This window comes from Procambarus clarkii, chromosome 22 (genome assembly GCF_040958095.1).
Source record: "Procambarus clarkii isolate CNS0578487 chromosome 22, FALCON_Pclarkii_2.0, whole genome shotgun sequence".
Classification (NCBI taxonomy): Eukaryota; Metazoa; Arthropoda; class Malacostraca; order Decapoda; family Cambaridae; genus Procambarus; species Procambarus clarkii.
The window spans coordinates 44,171,124-44,190,983 of record NC_091171.1 but is presented as its reverse complement, the minus strand read 5'-3'; the positions used below and the strand labels follow the sequence as shown (position 1 = coordinate 44,190,983).

At 45.1% G+C, this 19,860-nt stretch overlaps 2 protein-coding genes across 2 annotated transcripts in view; both read right to left on the bottom strand.

Annotated features, from left to right (window-relative positions):
* The window catches only part of LOC123759664 (cyclin-dependent kinase 4), a 404,090-nt gene extending 388,997 nt beyond the window's left edge, over nt 1-15,093 (bottom strand). The window contains exon 1 of the mRNA XM_069328918.1: nt 14,802-15,093. The gene's annotated coding sequence lies outside the window, so the exon portion shown is untranslated. The remainder of the gene's footprint in view (nt 1-14,801) is intronic.
* On the bottom strand, nt 4,596-5,711 carry LOC138367560 (uncharacterized). The gene has a single exon (XM_069329259.1). It carries the CDS (start codon nt 5,709-5,711, stop codon nt 4,596-4,598), a length of 1,116 nt encoding a protein of 371 aa, XP_069185360.1.
* Nucleotides 15,094-19,860: the final 4,767 nt, after the last annotated feature.

Here is a 19,860-nt window from a genome sequence, read left to right as displayed (position 1 = left end):
GGGCCGTGGGGACGTTAAGCCCCTAAACCAACTCAAGATGTGGCTGTCATGCAGCTTGAGGGAGAGAAAATATATGTGCATGCATATATGTGAGAGGCGGGACCAAAGAGCCAAAGCTCAACCCCCGCAAGCACAACTAGGTGAATACACACACACACAATCGCGCCTGCTTGCATGCACATACCTTTTCTCTCCCTCAAGCTGCATGACAGCCACATCTTGAGAAAACAACTGGCGATAATAGTGTACTGAGGGAATATATCTTGAGTTGGTTATGATACACGAAGGTGTGTGTGTGTGTGTGTGTGTGTGTGTGTGTGTGTGTGTGTGTGTGTGTGTGTGTGTGTGTGTGTGTGGCGGCATAGTTCTGGACCAGTGCCAGTGTCCCGCTCGTCGACCCGTTAGTTTCCATGGGGTCCAGCGGTGGTGGGGCACCGTGCATGGAGCAGCAGTGGGTGGCAGGTGTGGCAGGTGTGGCCAGGACCCGCCCCACACCTACCTCCAAACCTGGCTAGGACCCCCTGCCCCCCCTTTTCCTAGTCTTGAAGGATGAGACAGAAGACTGTCACTGAGGAGGGGGGGGGGGGACCAGCAGGGGGTACTAGGGACCGTACGCCCCCTGCACGATAACCCTGCACGTACGATAACTACTGCCCCCTGCACGATAACCTCTCCTGAGGGCTCACCACTATGCACGGACACTGATCTGGAACTAGATAATCTGAAGAGATAACTCATGAATAAATTCCTTCAGATAATCGGGGTAAATAGCCAGCCAGAGCGACACACCGGACAAGGTAGATAACGACAGCCTCTTCAAGGTGAAAAAAGAAGCTACGACAAGAGGACACAAGTGGAAGCTGGAAACGCAAAGGATTGGATGGCGTGTAGGGCAGTTACCGTACCATTTACGGGGAGTCAGTAAGTGGAACGCGTTCCTCTCAATGTTTGCTGATGATGCCAAAATTATGAGGAGGATTAGACGGAGGAAGATAGTATCAGGATACAAGATGACCTGGACAAGCTGAAGGAATGGTCCAACAAATGGCTACTAAAGTTCAACCCAGGTAAATGTAAGGTAATGAAAATAGGCGGAGGAACTAGGCCAGACACTGGATACCGAATGGGAGATGAAGTTTTCCACGAAACGAACAGGGAGAAAGATCTAGGAGCTGATATCACGCCGAAACTGTCTCCTGAAGCCCACATCAAAAGAATATCATCAGCAACGTATGCGAGGCTGGCTAAAATCAGAAATGCCTTCAGAAACTTTAAGAAATCATTTAGAACACTGTATACCTCCTATAAGACAAATTCTGGAGTACGCGGCTCCAGCATGGAGTCCGTACCTTGACAAGCACAAGGCGAATGAGGAGTAGGTTCAGGTGTATGCCAGTAGACTAGTCTCAGAACTAAGAGGCATGAATTAAGAGGAAAGCTATGTGAATTGCACCTCATATCGCTGTAAGACAGAAGAGTTCGAGGAGACATAACCTCATGCAAAATTCTCAAGAGGAATTGACAGGGCAGATAAGGGCAGATTATTTAAGACGGGTGGTACACGCACAAGGGGACACAGGTGGAAACTGAGTACCCAAATGAGCCACAGAGACATTCGAAAGAACGTTTTGAGTGTCAGAGTAGTTAGTAAATGTCGTGCATTAGACAGTGATGTGGTGGAGGCTGACTCCATACAAAGTTTCAAATGTTGATATGATAAGAGCCCAGTAGGGCCAGGAACCTCTACACCAGTAGATTGACAGCTGAGAGGCGGGACCAAAGACCCGAAGTTCAACCCAGGCATGCACAACTAGATGAGTACACTGAAAGAAGTTGTGGAAGCCACCTCTATCCACGCCTTTAAGACCATGTCAGAAAAAATAATTCGAACATCAAAATAGTTAAATTATAAGCAAAAGGTACAACAAGGACGGTGAGCCGGGCCTGTAGAGCTAAACCTCACCTCCCCGTGGTCACTGATAAGTACTCATCTATTTGTACTCACCTGTTTGTGCTTGCGGAGGTTGAGCTCTGGCTCTTTGGACCCGCCTCTCAACTGTCAATCAACAGGTGTACAGATTCCTGAGCCTACTGGGCTCTATCATATCTACACTTGAAACTGTGTATGGAGTCAGCCTCCACCACATCACTGCCTAATGCATTCCATTTGTCAAGTACTCTGGCAACACTGATAAGTGTTGCTAGGCCTACGCACCACGCCCGAGGCATCAACTAGTGGTCAACACTCACCGAGCTGAGGAAAGAAATTGAAATTGAAATAAGTTTATTGAGGTAAAATACACACAAAGGGATGAGGTAGCTCAAGCTATTCTCACCCCATTCAGTACAACGTGTTAATACATACATAGACACACATCACAAATAAACATTACCAAACATTCTGAGAGATAAACACATATAAAGTTCCTCCTTCACAAGTAGTATGTTATCATACGTACACACAAATAGGGGACCCATACAATGACTCAAACCACACAAAGATCCAGACAAACCACACAAAGGCCAAAACCAATTACAGAATAATTGGTTTGGACAATACACCACATAAAGGTCCAAACAAACACAAACGTCCAAACAAACACAAACGTCCAAACAAACAATGCACACTACACAAACACACTACACACAACTGTTCAAACACTACACAAAGTTCCATACACCCTACGCAAAGTTCCAGCCACAACACACAAAGGCTCAAAAACAGCACAAAAAAAGTTCCAAACAAACCACACAAATAATGAAACACTGACAAAACTGCTCCAAATATTGATGCTTACATTCATAAGTTACATGAAGCTGACAACTTATCAGCGATACCAATGTTGAGACTCAAGCGTGAACTTTTTTAGTGTCAGAGTGTGTCTTTAGTGTCTTGAGATGATTTCGGGGCTTTAGTGTCCCCGCGGCCCGGTCCTCGACCAGGCCTCCACTCCCAGGAAGCAGCCCGTGACAGCTGACTAACACCCAGGTACCTATATTACTGCTAGGTAACAGGGGCATAGGGTGAAAGAAACTCTGCTCATTGTTTCTCGCCGGCGCCTGGGATCGAACCCAGGACCACAGGATCACAAGTCCAGCGTGCTGTCCGCTCGGACGACCGGCTCCCGGTTGGTTGACAAATGGAATGCATTAGGAAGTGATGTGGTGGAGGCTGACTCCATACACAGCTTCAAATGTAGATATGATAGAGCCCAATAGGCTCAGGAACCTGTCCACCAGTTGATTGACAGTTGAGAGGTGGGACCAAAGAGCCAGAGCTCAACCGCCCCCCCCCCCGCAAGCACAATGAGGTGAGTACAGTAACGATGAAGCTAACTAATAACAGGCCAGGGAATGTCTGTTAACCAATCTCTGTGCCCGGCTCCCCAGCGCCTGCCTGTGGTGGGGGGGGGGGGGGATTTCCCCCCCAGAGACCAGTAGTTACCTTCTAGATGCCACCCACAACAGTTGCCTAACTCCCAGGTACCTGTACACTGCTGGGTGAACAGTGATGATATTAAACGTGCCCGAACGTCCCCCTTCGTGCCCTGGAAATAACGTCACACTGTATCACAGTAAACTCATTTTATGAAAACTTGAAAAAAAAACACTTACTCTTATAAGAACGGGACTTGGCTTATATTATATATAGTGAGGGGGGGGGGGGGACTAACATCCTCAAAGTCCCAGTAAAATATAGTTGTCCTGCTCCCCCTCCCCCCCCCCCCCCCACCGCCTCCCCCCATCTTGGAAAATGGCGGTCAACAGCCATTATTGACCCATTTCATAAGGAGGAAAATGAGAATAAATTAGAAAGTAATACGGAGAGTCCCCCTAGCTGTTATAAGGTTTACGATGTGTTCTTGTTCTCTCAGACTGTTGGGGAAGACTTGCTGGACTGTCCAGAGACCACAGACAGACAGACAGTCAGGGATACATCAGTTATATTCTTGTGAACAGCACTTAATTTAGTAGTATTATGTTAACCATGTTTTTAATTATATGTTGTTGCTTGATTGCTTATGAAGAACGCCTGAAAAATGATACTATTGATTGATATTAATGTAGCGACTAGGCTAAGATCAATTTTGTTTCCTTGATTCAAGACAACGGTGCAAATTTTTGTATTGTCGATGAAAGGTTAGCAATGTTAGCACATCCAGACCCAGGGAAGGATCAGGGTGTGCTAACAGCCAGCAGGTGAACACTATACCATACTTATCCATGGTAAACACTATACCATACTTATCCATGGTAAACACTATACCATACTTATCCATGGTAAACACTATACCATACTTATCCATGGTAAACACTATACCATACTTATCCATGGTAAACACTATACCATACTTATCCATGGTAAACACTATACCATACTTATCCATGGTAAACACTATCGCATACTTATCCATGGTAAACACTATACCATACTTATCCATGGTAAACACTATCCCATACTTATCCATGGTAAACACTATACCATACTTATCCATGGTAAACACTATACCATACTTATCCATGGTAAACACTATACCATACTTATCCATGGTAAACACTATACCATACTTATCCATGGTAAACACTATACCATACTAATCCATGGTAAACACTATACCATACTTATCCATAGTTAACACTATCCCATACTTATCCATAGTTAACACTATCCCATACTTATCCATGGTAAACACTATACCATACTTATCCATGGTAAACACTATACCATACTTATCCATGGTAAACACTATCCCATACTTATCCATGGTAAACAATATACCATACTTATCCATGGTAAACACTATACCATACTTATCCATGGTAAACACTATACCATACTTATCCATGGTAAACACTATCCCATACTTATCCATGGTAAACACTATCCCATACTTATCCATGGTAAACACTATACCATACTTATCCATGGTAAACACTATCCCATACTTATCCATGGTAAACACTATACCATACTTATCCATGGTAAACACTATACCATACTTATCCATGGTAAACACTATACCATACTTATCCATGGTAAACACTATCCCATACTTATCCATGGTAAACACTATCCCATACTTATCCATGGTAAACACTATACCATACTTATCCATGGTAAACACTATACCATACTTATCCATGGTAAACACTATACCATACTTATCCATGGTAAACACTATCCCATACTTATCCATGGTAAACAATATACCATACTTATCCATGGTAAACACTATACCATACTTATCCATGGTAAACACTATACCATACTTATCCATGGTAAACACTATACCATACTTATCCATAGTTAACACTATCCCATACTTATCCATGGTAAACACTATACCATACTTATCCATGGTAAACACTATACCATACTTATCCATGGTAAACACTATACCATACTTATCCATGGTAAACACTATACCATACTTATCCATGGTAAACACTATACCATACTTATCCATGGTAAACACTATACCATACTTATCCATGGTAAACACTATCCCATACTTATCCATGGTAAACACTATCCCATACTTATCCATGGTAAACACTATCCCATACTTATCCATGGTAAACACTATACCATACTTATCCATGGTAAACACTATACCATACTTATCCATGGTAAACACTATACCATACTTATCCATGGTAAACACTATACCATACTTCTCCATGGTAAACACTATACCATACTTATCCATGGTAAACACTATACCATACCTATCCATGGTAAACACTATACCATACCTATCCATGGTGAACACTGCCGGAACGTAGGTGGATGTATTCAAGAGGCACTTAGATAAGTTCCTCCAAGGAGTGCCGGACCAACCGAGCTGTGGTGAGTATGTGGGCCTGCGGGCCGCTCCAAGCAACAGCCTGGTGGACCAAACTCTCACAAGTCAAGGCCTGGCCTCGGGCCGGGCTTGGGGAGTAGAACTCTCGAAACACTCTCCAGGTATACTCCAGTTATGCTCCCATACTTATCAATGGTAAACACTTTCCCACACTTAATGGACTGGTGTTAAGCTTAAAATTAAAGGCCAATTAACCTGTGGAGAGTTATTAAGGCGCCTTTGGGATAAGTACATAATAAATACCTAAATTAAAATAAAATACTTCAGCCCCGAACGGAGTTCCGGACTCTTCAAAATACCACGAGAAGCAGTGTATATACATACACCCTCTGTACATACAACCTCGTGTCCTATACATATTCATAGTCAAGCCTAATCCCATACTGGTGTGTGTCCGAGGATCACAGGAGTCGATGGCTCACATAATGTTAACTCAGTAACCTTCACAACTAAACTGGCCTTAAGAGAGAAAGTTGCGAAATAGTGCATTACAATTATCCAGTTCTCTATCCTAGCGTCCTTGGAAATCAAAACACCTCCTTGACAATCACGTGAAGCAGTCAGACAATGAGGACTGACACACACATCATGTGCAACAGACCTTTCTCACCCTCTCATATTTATTACCCCACAATTCAAAATTAAACAACTGACAAGCACACTTCTTAAAGACTCACTAAACTAAGATGCTTATAACGGTGTACAGCATGGAAAGTAGCACAAGTGTCAACGTAGCTACAAAAAAGCAACTCGCAAGTGCAGCATACCTTCAAAAGTCATGCTGCTGTAAAAAAAAAAATTTTATGACCAGAGATCAGATACCGTAACCTGAATTTTATTAGCTAGATTCGGTAAATGCCCCACGTAAAGACACCCCTAAACCCACACAAAAAAGATCCCGTCACATTCTTTCAATCCCTCGCACCGTACTTCAGAATGCCGACATTATTATTTAATATTATTTAGATCACTCTACTTCTCAAACGATGGAAAAATAACTAAGCTTCCATAATGGAGAAATGTCAAGAGAGAGAGTTTTAAGTGGGTTAACCCCGGACCTGGCGGCTCCTGGCGGACCACCCAATGCAGCGTTGCTACGCTAACTGAATGACATGGACAATACATGTCTAGTCTCGGGAGGGACGTGACAGTACCAGCATCGTGACACACTATGGTACATCTCTTGCTGCACACACACACACACACACACACACACACACACACACACACATACACACACACACACACACACACACATACACACACACACACACACACACACATACATACACACACACACACACACACACACACACACACACACACACACACACACACACACACACACACACACACACACACACACACACACACGAAGACCTAGACAAGCTGAAGGAATGGTCGAACAAATGGTTGTTAGAGTTTAACCCAAGTGAATGTAATGTAATGAAGATAGGTGTAAGGAGCAGGAAGCCAGATACTTGGTATCATCTCGGAGATGAAATTCTTCAAGAGTCAGAGAGAGAAAAAGACATGGGGGGGTTGATATCACGCCAGACCTGTCCCCTGCAGCCCATATCAAGAGGATAACATGAGCGGCATATGCCAGGCTGGCCAACATAAGAACGGCATTCAGAAACTTGTGTAAGGAATCATTCAGAACTTTGTATACTACATATGTCAGGCCAATCCTGGACTATGCAGCCCCAGCATGGAGTCCATATCTAGTCAAGGATAAGATTAAAATGGAAAAGGTTCAAAGGTTTTCCACCAGACTAGTACCCGAGCTGAGAGGTATGAGCTACAAGGAGAGACTACGGGAATTAAACCTCACTTCGCTGGAAGACAGAAGAGTTAGGGGGGACATGATCACCTCATTCAAGAGTCTCAAGGGAATTCATAGGGTAGATAAAGACAGTCTATTTAAACAAGGGGAACACGCACAAGGGGACACAGGTGGAAACTGAGTGCCCAAATGAGCCACAGAGATATTAGAAAGAACTTTCTTAGTGTCAGAGTGGTTGACAAATGGAATGCACTAGGAAGTGATGTGGTGGAGGCTGACTCCATACACAGTTTCAAATGTAGATATAATAGAGCCCAGTAGGCTTAGGAATCTGTACATCAGTTGATTGACAGTTGAGAGGCAGGACCAAAGAGCCAGAGCTCAACCCAACCCCCCCCCAAGCACAACTAGGTAGGTAGAACTAGGTAAGTACACACAGAAAAGGTTCAAAGGCAAACTACAAAATAACTTCCGGAACTGATAAACAAGTTACGAGAAGCTAGAGGCATTAAACATGCCAAAAGTAGAAGATAAAAGAAAAAGAGGTGACATGATCACAACTTACAAAATACTAACAGGAATCGACCAACGTGATAAAGAGGAATTCCTGAAACCACCAACTTCACCAACAAAAGGACACAGATTTAAATTGAGGAAACAAAGGTGCCGAAAAAATATTAGAACGTTTTCTTTAGCGGAGTGGTAGACGGTTGGAAGGAGCTAAAGTGAGAAGGTGGTGGAGGCCAAAACCGTCAGTAGTTTCAAAGCGTTATATGACAAAGAGTACTGGGAAGACGGGACACCACGAGCGTAGCTCTCATCCTGTAATTACACACACACACGTTCTTTCTAAGATCTGTGGCTCATTCGTGTCTACTTTATATCTATGACTTCTTCGTTCTAGTTATCCTTGTATTGAAAATTGTTTTTATGTGTATTTATTTGAAATATCTTGTGTTAGTTCCCTATTTTATTTTACAACTGATTGCGAAGGAATTCAAAAAGGCATCACACCATTATTCATATACGGCTAGGTTGCTTGTTTGCGGTAATCTTACGGTTGTGCAATGTGTGGAATGGCTGTGAAGAGAAGTAATTCCATAATATATTTGCAAATGTATAACCTGCATTCACAATAAAAGCACAGTGCCGTGATTTATATATGAGAAAATATTTTATAGCAATACGATGTAATGAAACTTATTTTGTAATAGCCTACACGGCATTATTCTCGGTTATATCGCTGGGTAAGCTGCTCCGTTTGTTTACTGATTAAATCCAATGTGTTCAGTTCCGTTCCAGTGAAATTTTTTTGCCTACAACGTTCAAGCCAATATTAGGCTATATATTCTAGCAAGAAGGGCATGATAAGCCTCTATGGGTAAAGGCTTATCATGGTTTTTATATTCTTAAATCCTTAATCAAATATGGCGTGCAAAATCATACGTAACATTCCAGAATGCAACGTACTGATGAAACTGTACAGTGTAGATGACTTTACCCTCAGTGCAGCCGCGTCCAACAGCCTGGTTGACCAGTCCAGCAACGAGGAGGCCTGGTCGACGACCGGACCGCGGGGACGTTAAGCCCCGGAAACACTTCAAGGTAACTTCAAGATTCAAGGTTATTGAAACAACATTCTACCAGAGATTTTACACAAATATATCAAGTATGCCTACTGTGGGTAGTGTATGACCCTGAATGTGATCTTCCCACTATCATCCACTGGATGAGAGCGGGACACATGATAAATAAATGAAAGCTCTATGAATCATTCACCACAAATGTAAATTTCTTAGTTTAACTATCGTTGGGGGTCCAGTTCTTGGACCCATTGTAAGACCTTCCTGACACCACCAACTGGACGCCATATGGGGGCCATAATAAATTATTTAAACTCCCTAGAAACAAGAAAAGTCTAAGAAACTCAATATCGGCCATTGTAAGGGTGTCAGTGTTAGCCTCACCACTCAAACAAACAGATAAATATGAACATTATCGTCCATGAATACCTTAATAAACCATTTATTAACCAAATATACTATAACTACACCTGTAGAAATAGCCATAATAAATTCACAGGACCCTTTAGGACTCCCTTAAATTCAGGAACGATGGAATAAGCATTATCATATCAGAAATTGCGCCCAAAATTTCACTAGGATACAAACATAAAACCTAAATAAACACTGTATCCTGGATAAGTCAATGAAGCGAATGTTAAAAAAATTTTTTACACGTATTCACATCCTAAAATTAAAAAATAACAGGAAACTATTTTTTCCCCCGTTTATAAATAAATGGTAGCAGTCTGAAGCCTAGTCAGCCCCCAGTGGACACTAATATTCAAGAATAACAACGTTAATTCAATGTGAAATTAACGTTGTTAACGTTGCATTAACGTTTCTCTTGGGTCACTGGTCACTTTGTCCTCAATAGTATATTTGCGTTTTTCTGCGAGGCAGACGACCACCAGCCTCGACTTAACTACTGGCTTCATTGTTTTCCTTTTTTTTTATGACCAACAAATTTGGCATGGATTTGGGATGGCAAGGTAGGGGGGGGAGGGGGATGGCAGGGTGGGGGGGGGGGAGGATGGCAGGGTGGGGGGGGGGGAGGATGGCAGGGTGGGGGGGGGGAGGATGGCAGGGTGGGGGGGGGGGGAGGGAATGGAGACAAAAGCAGATGAGGTTTCTGGCTAATTGGAAAAGCAAAAATTTGGTGGTTGGTTGTAATATTAGTAATGTTAGTAAGCTGGGTGTGGAATTAGGACATGGGCCTCGGGAGTGGGCGATGGCAGTTGGCGCCGGATGGGCTGCCCCCTCACTAGCTAGTGTCCCAGTCACTCCCACTAACTACGGTGTCCCCGTCACTAACTACGGTGTCCCCGTCACTAACTACGGTGTCCCCGTCACTAACTACGGTGTCCCCGTCACTAACTACGGTGTTCCCGTCACTCTACGGTGTCCCCGTCACTAACTACGGTGTCCCCGTCACTAACTACGGTGTCCCCGTCACTACGGTGTCCCCGTCACTAGTTACGGTGTCCCGTCACTAACTACGGTGTCCCCCGTCACTCTACGGTGTCCGTCACTAGTTACAGTGCCCCCGTCACTAACTATGGTGTCCCCGTCACTAGTTACAGTGCCCCCGTCACTAACTATGGTGTCCCCGTCACTAATTACAGTGCCCCCGTCACTAACTATGGTGTCCCCGTCACTAGTTACAGTGCCCCCGTCACTAACTATGGTGTCCCCGTCACTAGTTACAGTGCCCCCGTCACTAACTATGGTGTCCCCCGTCACTAATTACAGTGCCCCCGTCACTAACTATGGTGTCCCCGTCACTAGTTACAGTGCCCCCGTCACTAACTATGGTGTTCCCCGTCACTAGTTACAGTGCCCCCGTCACTAACTATGGTGTCCCCGTCACTAGTTACAGTGCCCCCGTCACTAACTATGGTGTCCCCCGTCACTAGTTACAGTGCCCCCGTCACTAACTATGGTGTCCCCGTCACTAGTTACAGTGCCCCCGTCACTAACTATGGTGTCCCCGTCACTAGTTACAGTGCCCCCGTCACTAACTATGGTGTCCCCGTCACTAGTTACAGTGCCCCCGTCACTAACTATGGTGTCCCCGTCACTAGTTACAGTGCCCCCGTCACTAACTATGGTGTCCCCGTCACTAGTTACAGTGCCCCCGTCACTAACTATGGTGTCCCCGTCACTAGTTACAGTGCCCCCGTCACTAGTTACAGTGCCCCCGTCACTAACTATGGTGTCCCCGTCACTAGTTACAGTGCCCCCGTCACTATGGTGTCCCCGTCACTAGTTACAGTGCCCCCGTCACTAACTATGGTGTTCCCGTCACTAGTTACAGTGCCCCCGTCACTAACTATGGTGTCCCCGTCACTAGTTACAGTGCCCCCGTCACTAGTTACAGTGCCCCCGTCACTAACTATGGTGTCCCCGTCACTAGTTACAGTGCCCCCGACACTAACTATGGTGTCCCCGTCACTAGTTACAGTGCCCCCGTCACTATGGTGTCCCCGTCACTAGGTACAGTGCCCCCGTCACTAACTATGGTGTCCCCGTCACTAGTTACAGTGCCCCCGTCACTAGTTACAGTGCCCCCGTCACTATGGTGTCCCCGTCACTAGTTACAGTGCCCCCGTCACTAACTATGGTGTCCCCGTCACTAGTTTACAGTGCCCCCGTCACTAACTATGGTGTCCCCCGTCACTAGTTACAGTGCCCCCGTCACTAGTTACAGTGCCCCCGTCACTAACTATGGTGTCCCCGTCACTAGTTACAGTGCCCCCGTCACTAACTATGGTGTCCCCGTCACTAGTTACAGTGCCCCGTCACTAGTTACAGTGCCCCCTCGTCACTATGGTGTCCCCGTCACTAGTTACAGTGCCCCCGTCACTATGGTGTCCCCGTCACTAGTTACAGTGCCCCCGTCACTAGTTACAGTGCCCCCGTCACTAACTACGGTGTCCCCGTCCACTAGTTACAGTGCCCCCGTCACTAGTTACAGTGCCCCCGTCACTATGGTGTCCCCGTCACTAGTTACAGTGCCCCGTCACTATGGTGTCCCCGTCACTAGTTACAGTGCCCCCGTCACTAGTTACAGTGCCCCCGTCACTAGTTACAGTGCCCCCGTCACTAACTACGGTGTCCCCGTCACTAGTTACAGTGCCCCCGTCACTAACTATGGTGTCCCCGTCACTAGTTACAGTGCCCCCGTCACAGGTTCCTCGTGGAGGCTTCTTTTAGTGTTTAGGTTTTATATTGTTTTCTCGTATGTCTGTTTCTTGCATTTTTTTTTTTTTGTAATGGAGGATGTAGAACCCATTTTTCGGACTAGGCTTTATCCGCTGTTAAATCCCACTATCTTCAGCTTCCCTCTGCTAAAATGAAATTCAACTCGTTGTTCATACAGAGAATTACGAATATTTGGGTTTTATTTGGTAAATGGATAAAATAAAATGCGAACCCAAAAATTTACTTTGTGTTAATTTGTTGTACGAACCAAAGAAAAGTAGGCACAGGCTTCACTACTGCTGTGTAATATTAACTGATAATCTCGTGTTAGGTTGCAGTTACAATAGTTACAATAGTTACAAACAATAGTTACAAACAATAGTTACAAACAATAGTTACAATAGTTACGAATATGCAATGGACACCTTGTGAAGATGGTGCAACTTCTCTAACAATGAAAACCAATGATAATTCCCGTTATAACGAAACAAGAAGACTGTACTTGGGTTTATCGAGGTCACCCTTAGGTCAACTTCTGATGTTACCCAACCACTTGGGCTGGACGGTAGAGCGACAATCTCGCTTCATGCAGGTCGGCGTTCAATCCCCGACCGTCCAAATGGTTGGGCACCATTCCTTCTCCCCCTCTCCTCCCGTCCATCCCAAATCCTTATCCTGACCCCTTCCAAGTGCCATATAGTCGTAATGACTTGGCGCTTTCCCCCTTGATAGTTCCCTTTCCCTTCCTCAGAATGCAACCCATAACAGTTGCCTAATCCTCTGCTTTATATTTCACTGCTAGGTGAAGAGTGGCATTAGGTGAAAGGAAACTTTTCCCAAACGCCTAACCTGCCGTGGATTCCAACTCTGGTCCAGTCGACTGAGTTTGCCCCGCAAGTTTGGGAATTAGCCAACGCAGCCAAATATCCAAACCTGTGGCGCGAACACACATGGCAGTCAGGTGTGCCACTAACATAATTAGCATCTTCTAATGTTTTAAAAGATAAATATCAAAGAAATATTAATATAATTTTCTAGAGTAGAGAAATTGGGTGCCCATAATCAGGCTACAAGATGTTACAATGAATTAATTGAACCACATTTCACCTCCTGGAACCCCCCCCCCCCCCTTCGGGCTGCCTGTTATCCATCCGGAGGCTGTGCGATAATCATCATTTTCCGAACATTTCTAGAAACTCGTGAGCTATGGGTAATGATACACAAGTGTGTGGGTTCCTGTGGCGCGTAGCCTCAGGGTGCTGGTCCCTCCCTCTCGCCTTACAAACACCACTACCGCCATGAACCGGGTGACTGCATAATGGTGGTTTAACCACACAATAATGGGACGCTTTCATGCAATTACAAATTAAGAAAAGTCTACGATGTCGTTTTGCAGTGCATGTTTGTTGCAGTACCGATCTCTCTCTGGGGCTTGACCCCTGTGTGTTGCTGGGGTCATCTGGGGGCTTGACCCCCTGTGTGTTGTAGGGGTCATCTGGGGGCTTGACCCCTGTGTGTTGTAGGGGTCATCTGGGGGCTTGACCCCTGTGTGTTGTAGGGGTCATCTGGGGGATTGACCCCTGTGTGTTGCTGGGGTCATCTGGGGGCTTGACCCCCCTGTGTGTTGTAGGGGTCATCTGGGGGCTTGACCCCTGTGTGTTGTAGGGGTCATCTGGGGGCTTGACCCCTGTGTGTTGTAGGGGTCATCTGGGGGCTTGACCCCTGTGTGTTGCTGGGGTCATCTGGGGGCTTGACCCCCCTGTGTGTTGTAGGGGTCATCTGGGGGCTTGACCCCTGTGTGTTGTAGGGGGTCATCTGGGGGCTTGACCCCCCTGTGTGTTGTAGGGGGTCATCTGGGGGCTTGACCCCTGTGTGTTGTAGGGGTCATCTGGGGGCTTGACCCCTGTGTGTTGTAGGGGTCATCTGGGGGCTTGACCCCTGTGTGTTGTAGGGGTCATCTGGGGGCTTGACCCCTGTATGTTGTAGGGGTCATCTGGGGGCTTGACCCCTGTGTGTTGCAGGGGTCATCTAGGGCATGTCCGAGTGACAACATCAGCCAAGGATGCACAACATCCTTCTTCTTGGCAACATAAGGAACCTCAACTGTTCGAACACCATTGTTCACTGATATAACACATCAATAACTACTTCCACACCAGCCAAATACGTGAAACATAAACAAATAAATTCTTCCAAACAAACAGGGGTGCACAAAAATGCCCTGTATACGCCAACATGGAATAAGTTGCCTAATTATATCTCATGAGGTGATTTAAAGTTCAGGGGTGAAAACATTAGCAGCAAGATCCAAGACGGACACTGCTCTAGGAGAGGTTAAGTGTGGCTGCCTCTCGTCTACACCACACACACCAAGTCACTTACCTTTCACCATGCCCAGAATTCCGAGGGAATCGTCGATAAAATCCAAATAATCTGTGGGAGGTGAAACACTTAGAATTGGCGGGCGTTCTGTGCCACCACGCGGGCCCAACTCCACTACAACTTCCTCCTTCCACGATATACGGCCAGGTATTATCACATGGCACTTGCAGGGATGGCTAATAAGTTTCACCCGTATTGGTGTCGGCCAGCGCCCCCGCCAGCTATAAGAGATAAGGAGTGAAAACAAGGGTATGTCCACACCGAGGTCTCTCACGTCTACCCTCAGCTGCACTTCACAAATGAATGAAATAGTTGCCGCCCCGTAAAGCCTCCCACACGCGGCTTTAATATTGTATATCCTCTCAATTTTAGCTTCTTTAAACCCCTTGATCAATAAATCTCTCAACATATTAACAGTCTTATTATATATATTAACCCGGTTTACATATTTATGCTAAGTTAAGGTATATACATGTGTTTAGGAATCACTATAAAGAGACTTGCGGTAACGTTGGTCAACAGCTGAGCGTGGCGGCGGGCGGTTTAAACCTCGGCAGACGACACCTTGTGCACTATCAGAGAAAACGGACCATTAATACCCATTAATAGGGGACACTATTGTGGAGTTAACGCCGTCTTTCTGCGTCCCAGCACGCGGCGTACGTAAAGTTTGTTATGCAAATTCCTATTAAATTATATATTAATTTGTACTATAATATTGTAAAGAATTATATGGTCTTCAAAAAAACTAAAAATATTTGCTGTCATATTTTGAAAACTAGATAATTAAATCAAAATAAAAACAAACAGATAAAACAAACCAGTAAATTATGTAAATTACATTCAATTTTAAACCCTTAATTTGTGTATCTGGCAAATATCTTTGTGTATCTATTAAATCACCTTAATTTGTCTATCTGGCTATGGTTGTATTAGGGGGCAATGCCCCGTTCTATACACTTGCTGAGTAAGCCTCGTAGCTCAGTAACCACTGGGGAGCTGGGGGGGTGGGGGCTGCTTTCTTTGGGCAAGAATTTATAATATATTCCGAGGGGAAGCAAATTATATGAGCCTAGTGCTCCCTCGTCCCCTTAACCCCGTCACAGCAGATTGGACAGTGAAACTGGAGCGTCGTCGACTACGAAACATTAGTTCTGAACTGTACCCTTGCTACCTGTCTCCCACCGCACGCCACACAAGATAGTTAGGAACATAACATAAGAACAAAGGTAACTGCAGAAGGCCTATTGGCCCATACGAGGCAGTGTAATATCTCGACCGCGCACCCCTACTACCACTGAACTAACCGTGCAATCTCCGCTCCTTCTATGGTAATAACGGATGCTATATCGATCATGTAAGATGTTCAAAACATTCGTGCCGTCATACGAAGACGTAAACCAGTAAACAGAGGAGAGAGAGAGAGAGAGAGCGAGATAGTGAGGAGGAGTGAGGCAGAGCGAGAACGAGAGCAAGTGAGGCAAAAGGAAGAGGAGAAACTAGTGAGGGAAAGTGAGACAGAAAGATAGAGATATTACAGTCACAGCCTATCGTATGAGTTACCGAGTTACGCTGCCACCACCCTGAGTTACCGTACAGGGGACCGGTGTGAGATTCGTTATCTTGAGGTTATCTTGAGATGATTTCGGGGCTTTAGTGTCCCCGCGGCCCGGTCCTCGACCAGGCCTCCACCCCCAGGAAGCAGCCCGTGACAGCTGACTAACTCCCAGGTACCTATTTACTGCTAGGTAACAGGGGCATTCAGGGTGAAAGAAACTTTGCCCATTTGTTTCTGCCTCGTGCGGGAATCGAACCCGCGCCACAGAATTACGAGTCCTGCGCGCTATCCACCAGGCTACGAGGCCCCGTAGGCTAAACAGATGGTATAAACCTGCCAGGACAGGTGTAGGGGACAATTGAACGGTACAAGGATCCTGGCCTGACGCTCGAATAATCCTGACCACTTGGAAACTATAGAGTTCACAAGTATAAGGCGGGACACACCCAATACTAACACCTCAACACGGTACGGACGGGGGAGGGGGGGGGGGAGTACTGGATAATTACGGACACTAGGTCACTAGGGCAAAGGGGACGGTAGGCCCAGTATCATTAAAACAAGGAACCATTAATACACATTTAATAACACTTAACAATATATGACTTTATTTGGAATAATTAAATAAGACACTCCCTAACTATATTTCCTACTAGAGGCCATGAGTACTGAATGAGGTGTTTTAGCACAAGAGAGCCGTACTTACTCGTGTGGTGCTCCACAGTTTTCCTGGAGATGATGTTCCCTCCCTGAGTCCACACACACCGTCCTCCTGGGCTGCGCCCACTCTACTGTGTCTCTTCCCTGATCTGCTGCTCCCCAGCTGAACATGAGGGTTTGCATTTGATGTTTAGGGGTTAATCCCTGAAGATTATCATGACGGCATCAACTCTGACCTCTTCGTGACTCGGTGACCGTTGACCAGTCCTCCTGGTTAACTTGTACCGAGGTGTAACTTTTTCCATTGTCTGCCGCCGCCTGACTGGCGCCGCGCCTGTGGCTTGTTCATGATATGATGTTCATGTTGTACTACTATGTACTGCTCTCTTGATACATCCTTCCTCCCTATCAATTCCCATACCACTATCTAACAGTTTAAACCCAAACAAATGCCTCTAACCACTGGTTCCAACGAGTTCACAACAGCAACAACCCCAGCCCTCGATAGATGCACCCCATCACGAGCATACATTTCATTTCTTCCATAGAAGTGTTCCCAGTTGTCTATGAAAGATATTGCATTTGATTTGCAATATTTTTTCCAGCCGGCAATTGACACTAAGTGCCCTCGACAACCATTCATTTCCCACTCCCTTTCTTGGAAGAATGCCACATATGATCGGGATTTCTCCCTTGCTCCTAATTAATTCTATGGCTTTGTTAAATTTCTGTATCAGTTCCTTACTCCTAACTCGTCCAACATCATTACCCCCTGTACTTATACAAATAATGGGTTTGTTCCCATTTCCCGTCATAATATCATTCATGTTGCCAACAATATCTCTAATTCCAGCTCCCGGATAGCAAAGCCTTAACCTGTTCCCCTTATCTCTGGCACAAAACGTCCTGTCCAAGAATGCAACGTTGGTGACGTTGATTTGACGTTGAATTTACGTTCCTCTTGGATATTGTGGCCACTTGGCTGCTGGATAAGGGTGTGTGTTCCTGCGGCTGGTATAGGTACCTGTCTGCCTCTGTTGGAGAGAATAATGTTGGTAAGGATGGAAGTGAGAGACTCGCATATGGATTCAACTTTACACTAGATGTGATTAGAAAAAAAGGCGGCGGGGTTTCTATGGTATATGACAGTCTGCTGAGATCCGGGGCTGGTGGCGAGTGATAGTCAGGGTCAGTTGGGAAACATTACCAGACTTTTAAGTCTGGTAATGTTTTTTTAATGTCTTTTAAGACATTATTTACATTAAAATACATTACATTAAATTAAATTACATTAAAATAATGTCTTTTAAGACATTATTTTAGTTATTAAATACCCTTAATCAACAAGTGTGACTCGTTCAATAGCCAGAACTTTATGTACACTCGGGACGGGGTTCACCTATTTAGGGTTGGGCGACCTTTTAGACTCTTTGGAAGTGGTAGATAACAGGACTATAGACTGTGAGACTGTAGAGGTATGGTTGGGCGACTGGAAGGTCGCTCAGGACATTATGGGGACATGACGTAAATGTAAAGAAAATCAGTGAGAAGAATGCAAAAAACTTGTCTAAAAACACTATGGATGGACTCGGACACCAGGATATCAACACCCTAAATGTATACGACACAAGAATGTTGACCAGACCACACACTAGAAGGTGAAAGGACAACGACGTTTCGGTCCGTCCTGGACCATTCTCAAGCCAAGAGAATGGTCCAGGACGGACCGAAACGTCGTCGTCCCTTTACCTTCTAGTGTGTGGTCTGGTCAACATTCTTCAGCCACGTTATGGCGAATCAACGCCTGTATACGACACAAACAATAGGAGTATTAAACACACAAGATATTTCAGTGCTCTTGAGTACACAGACTCGCTAGATATTATGGCACTATCCGAAACGCGAATTATTGTATAAAACAGGAAACTATTAATTACAAAATTAATTCGGATTAATTCACACAAATTAGACGAGGAGTGGAGTGCCAATATGTGTCAGAAACTGTAAACTGTGGCATCAGAGAAGGAATTAAAACTGACCCTCCAGACACACTATACCTCCCAGAACTGACCCTGTCCTTTGAAATTCCAAATTCATTGAAATTCCGAATTTTTATACCGAAAATATGCCAATTACTGAAAGAGGCGGTGGGTCACATTTTGCCCAAACCCCCCTGCAGTTTTCAAAATATCTAAAACATACCAAATTCGATACCTGAGCCATATTTTGGAGCCAAATTCTGGCTTTCTGGACGTACTCGCAGTTTGAAATTCCGACATTTTATACCGAAAATATGCCAATTACTGAAAGCGGCGGTGGGTCACATTTAGCCCAAACCCCCCCTGCAGTTTTCAAAATATCCCAAACATCTCAAATCCGATAACTGAGCCATATTTTGGAGCCAAATTCTGGCTCTCTGCACGTATTCGAAGTTTGAAATTCCGACTTTTATACCGAACATATGCCAATTACTGAAAGCGGCGGTGGGTCACATTTTGCCCAAACCTTGCATCGACAGAAAATTAGTTACTCCGAACTCCAAACACTCGTCGTGGAAATTGAGGCGCGAGTCAACAACCGCCCATTAACTTACCTATCAGATGATTTCTCAGAGAGAACCTCTGAGTCCCTCACACTTGATACATGGAGGCCTGCTGAGGCCTGCTGAGCCCTCTGATACCTTTGGCAGAAGAGGACCCCGTCGACCCTTCCCATGTAACCAGGAGTGACTTAGTAGAAAGTTACCAACATCTCTCAAGAGTAATTGAAAGGTGGAATGAGATGTGGACTCGAGAGTACCTCACAGCTCTACGAGAGTACCACTATGGAGCTTCGAGTCCC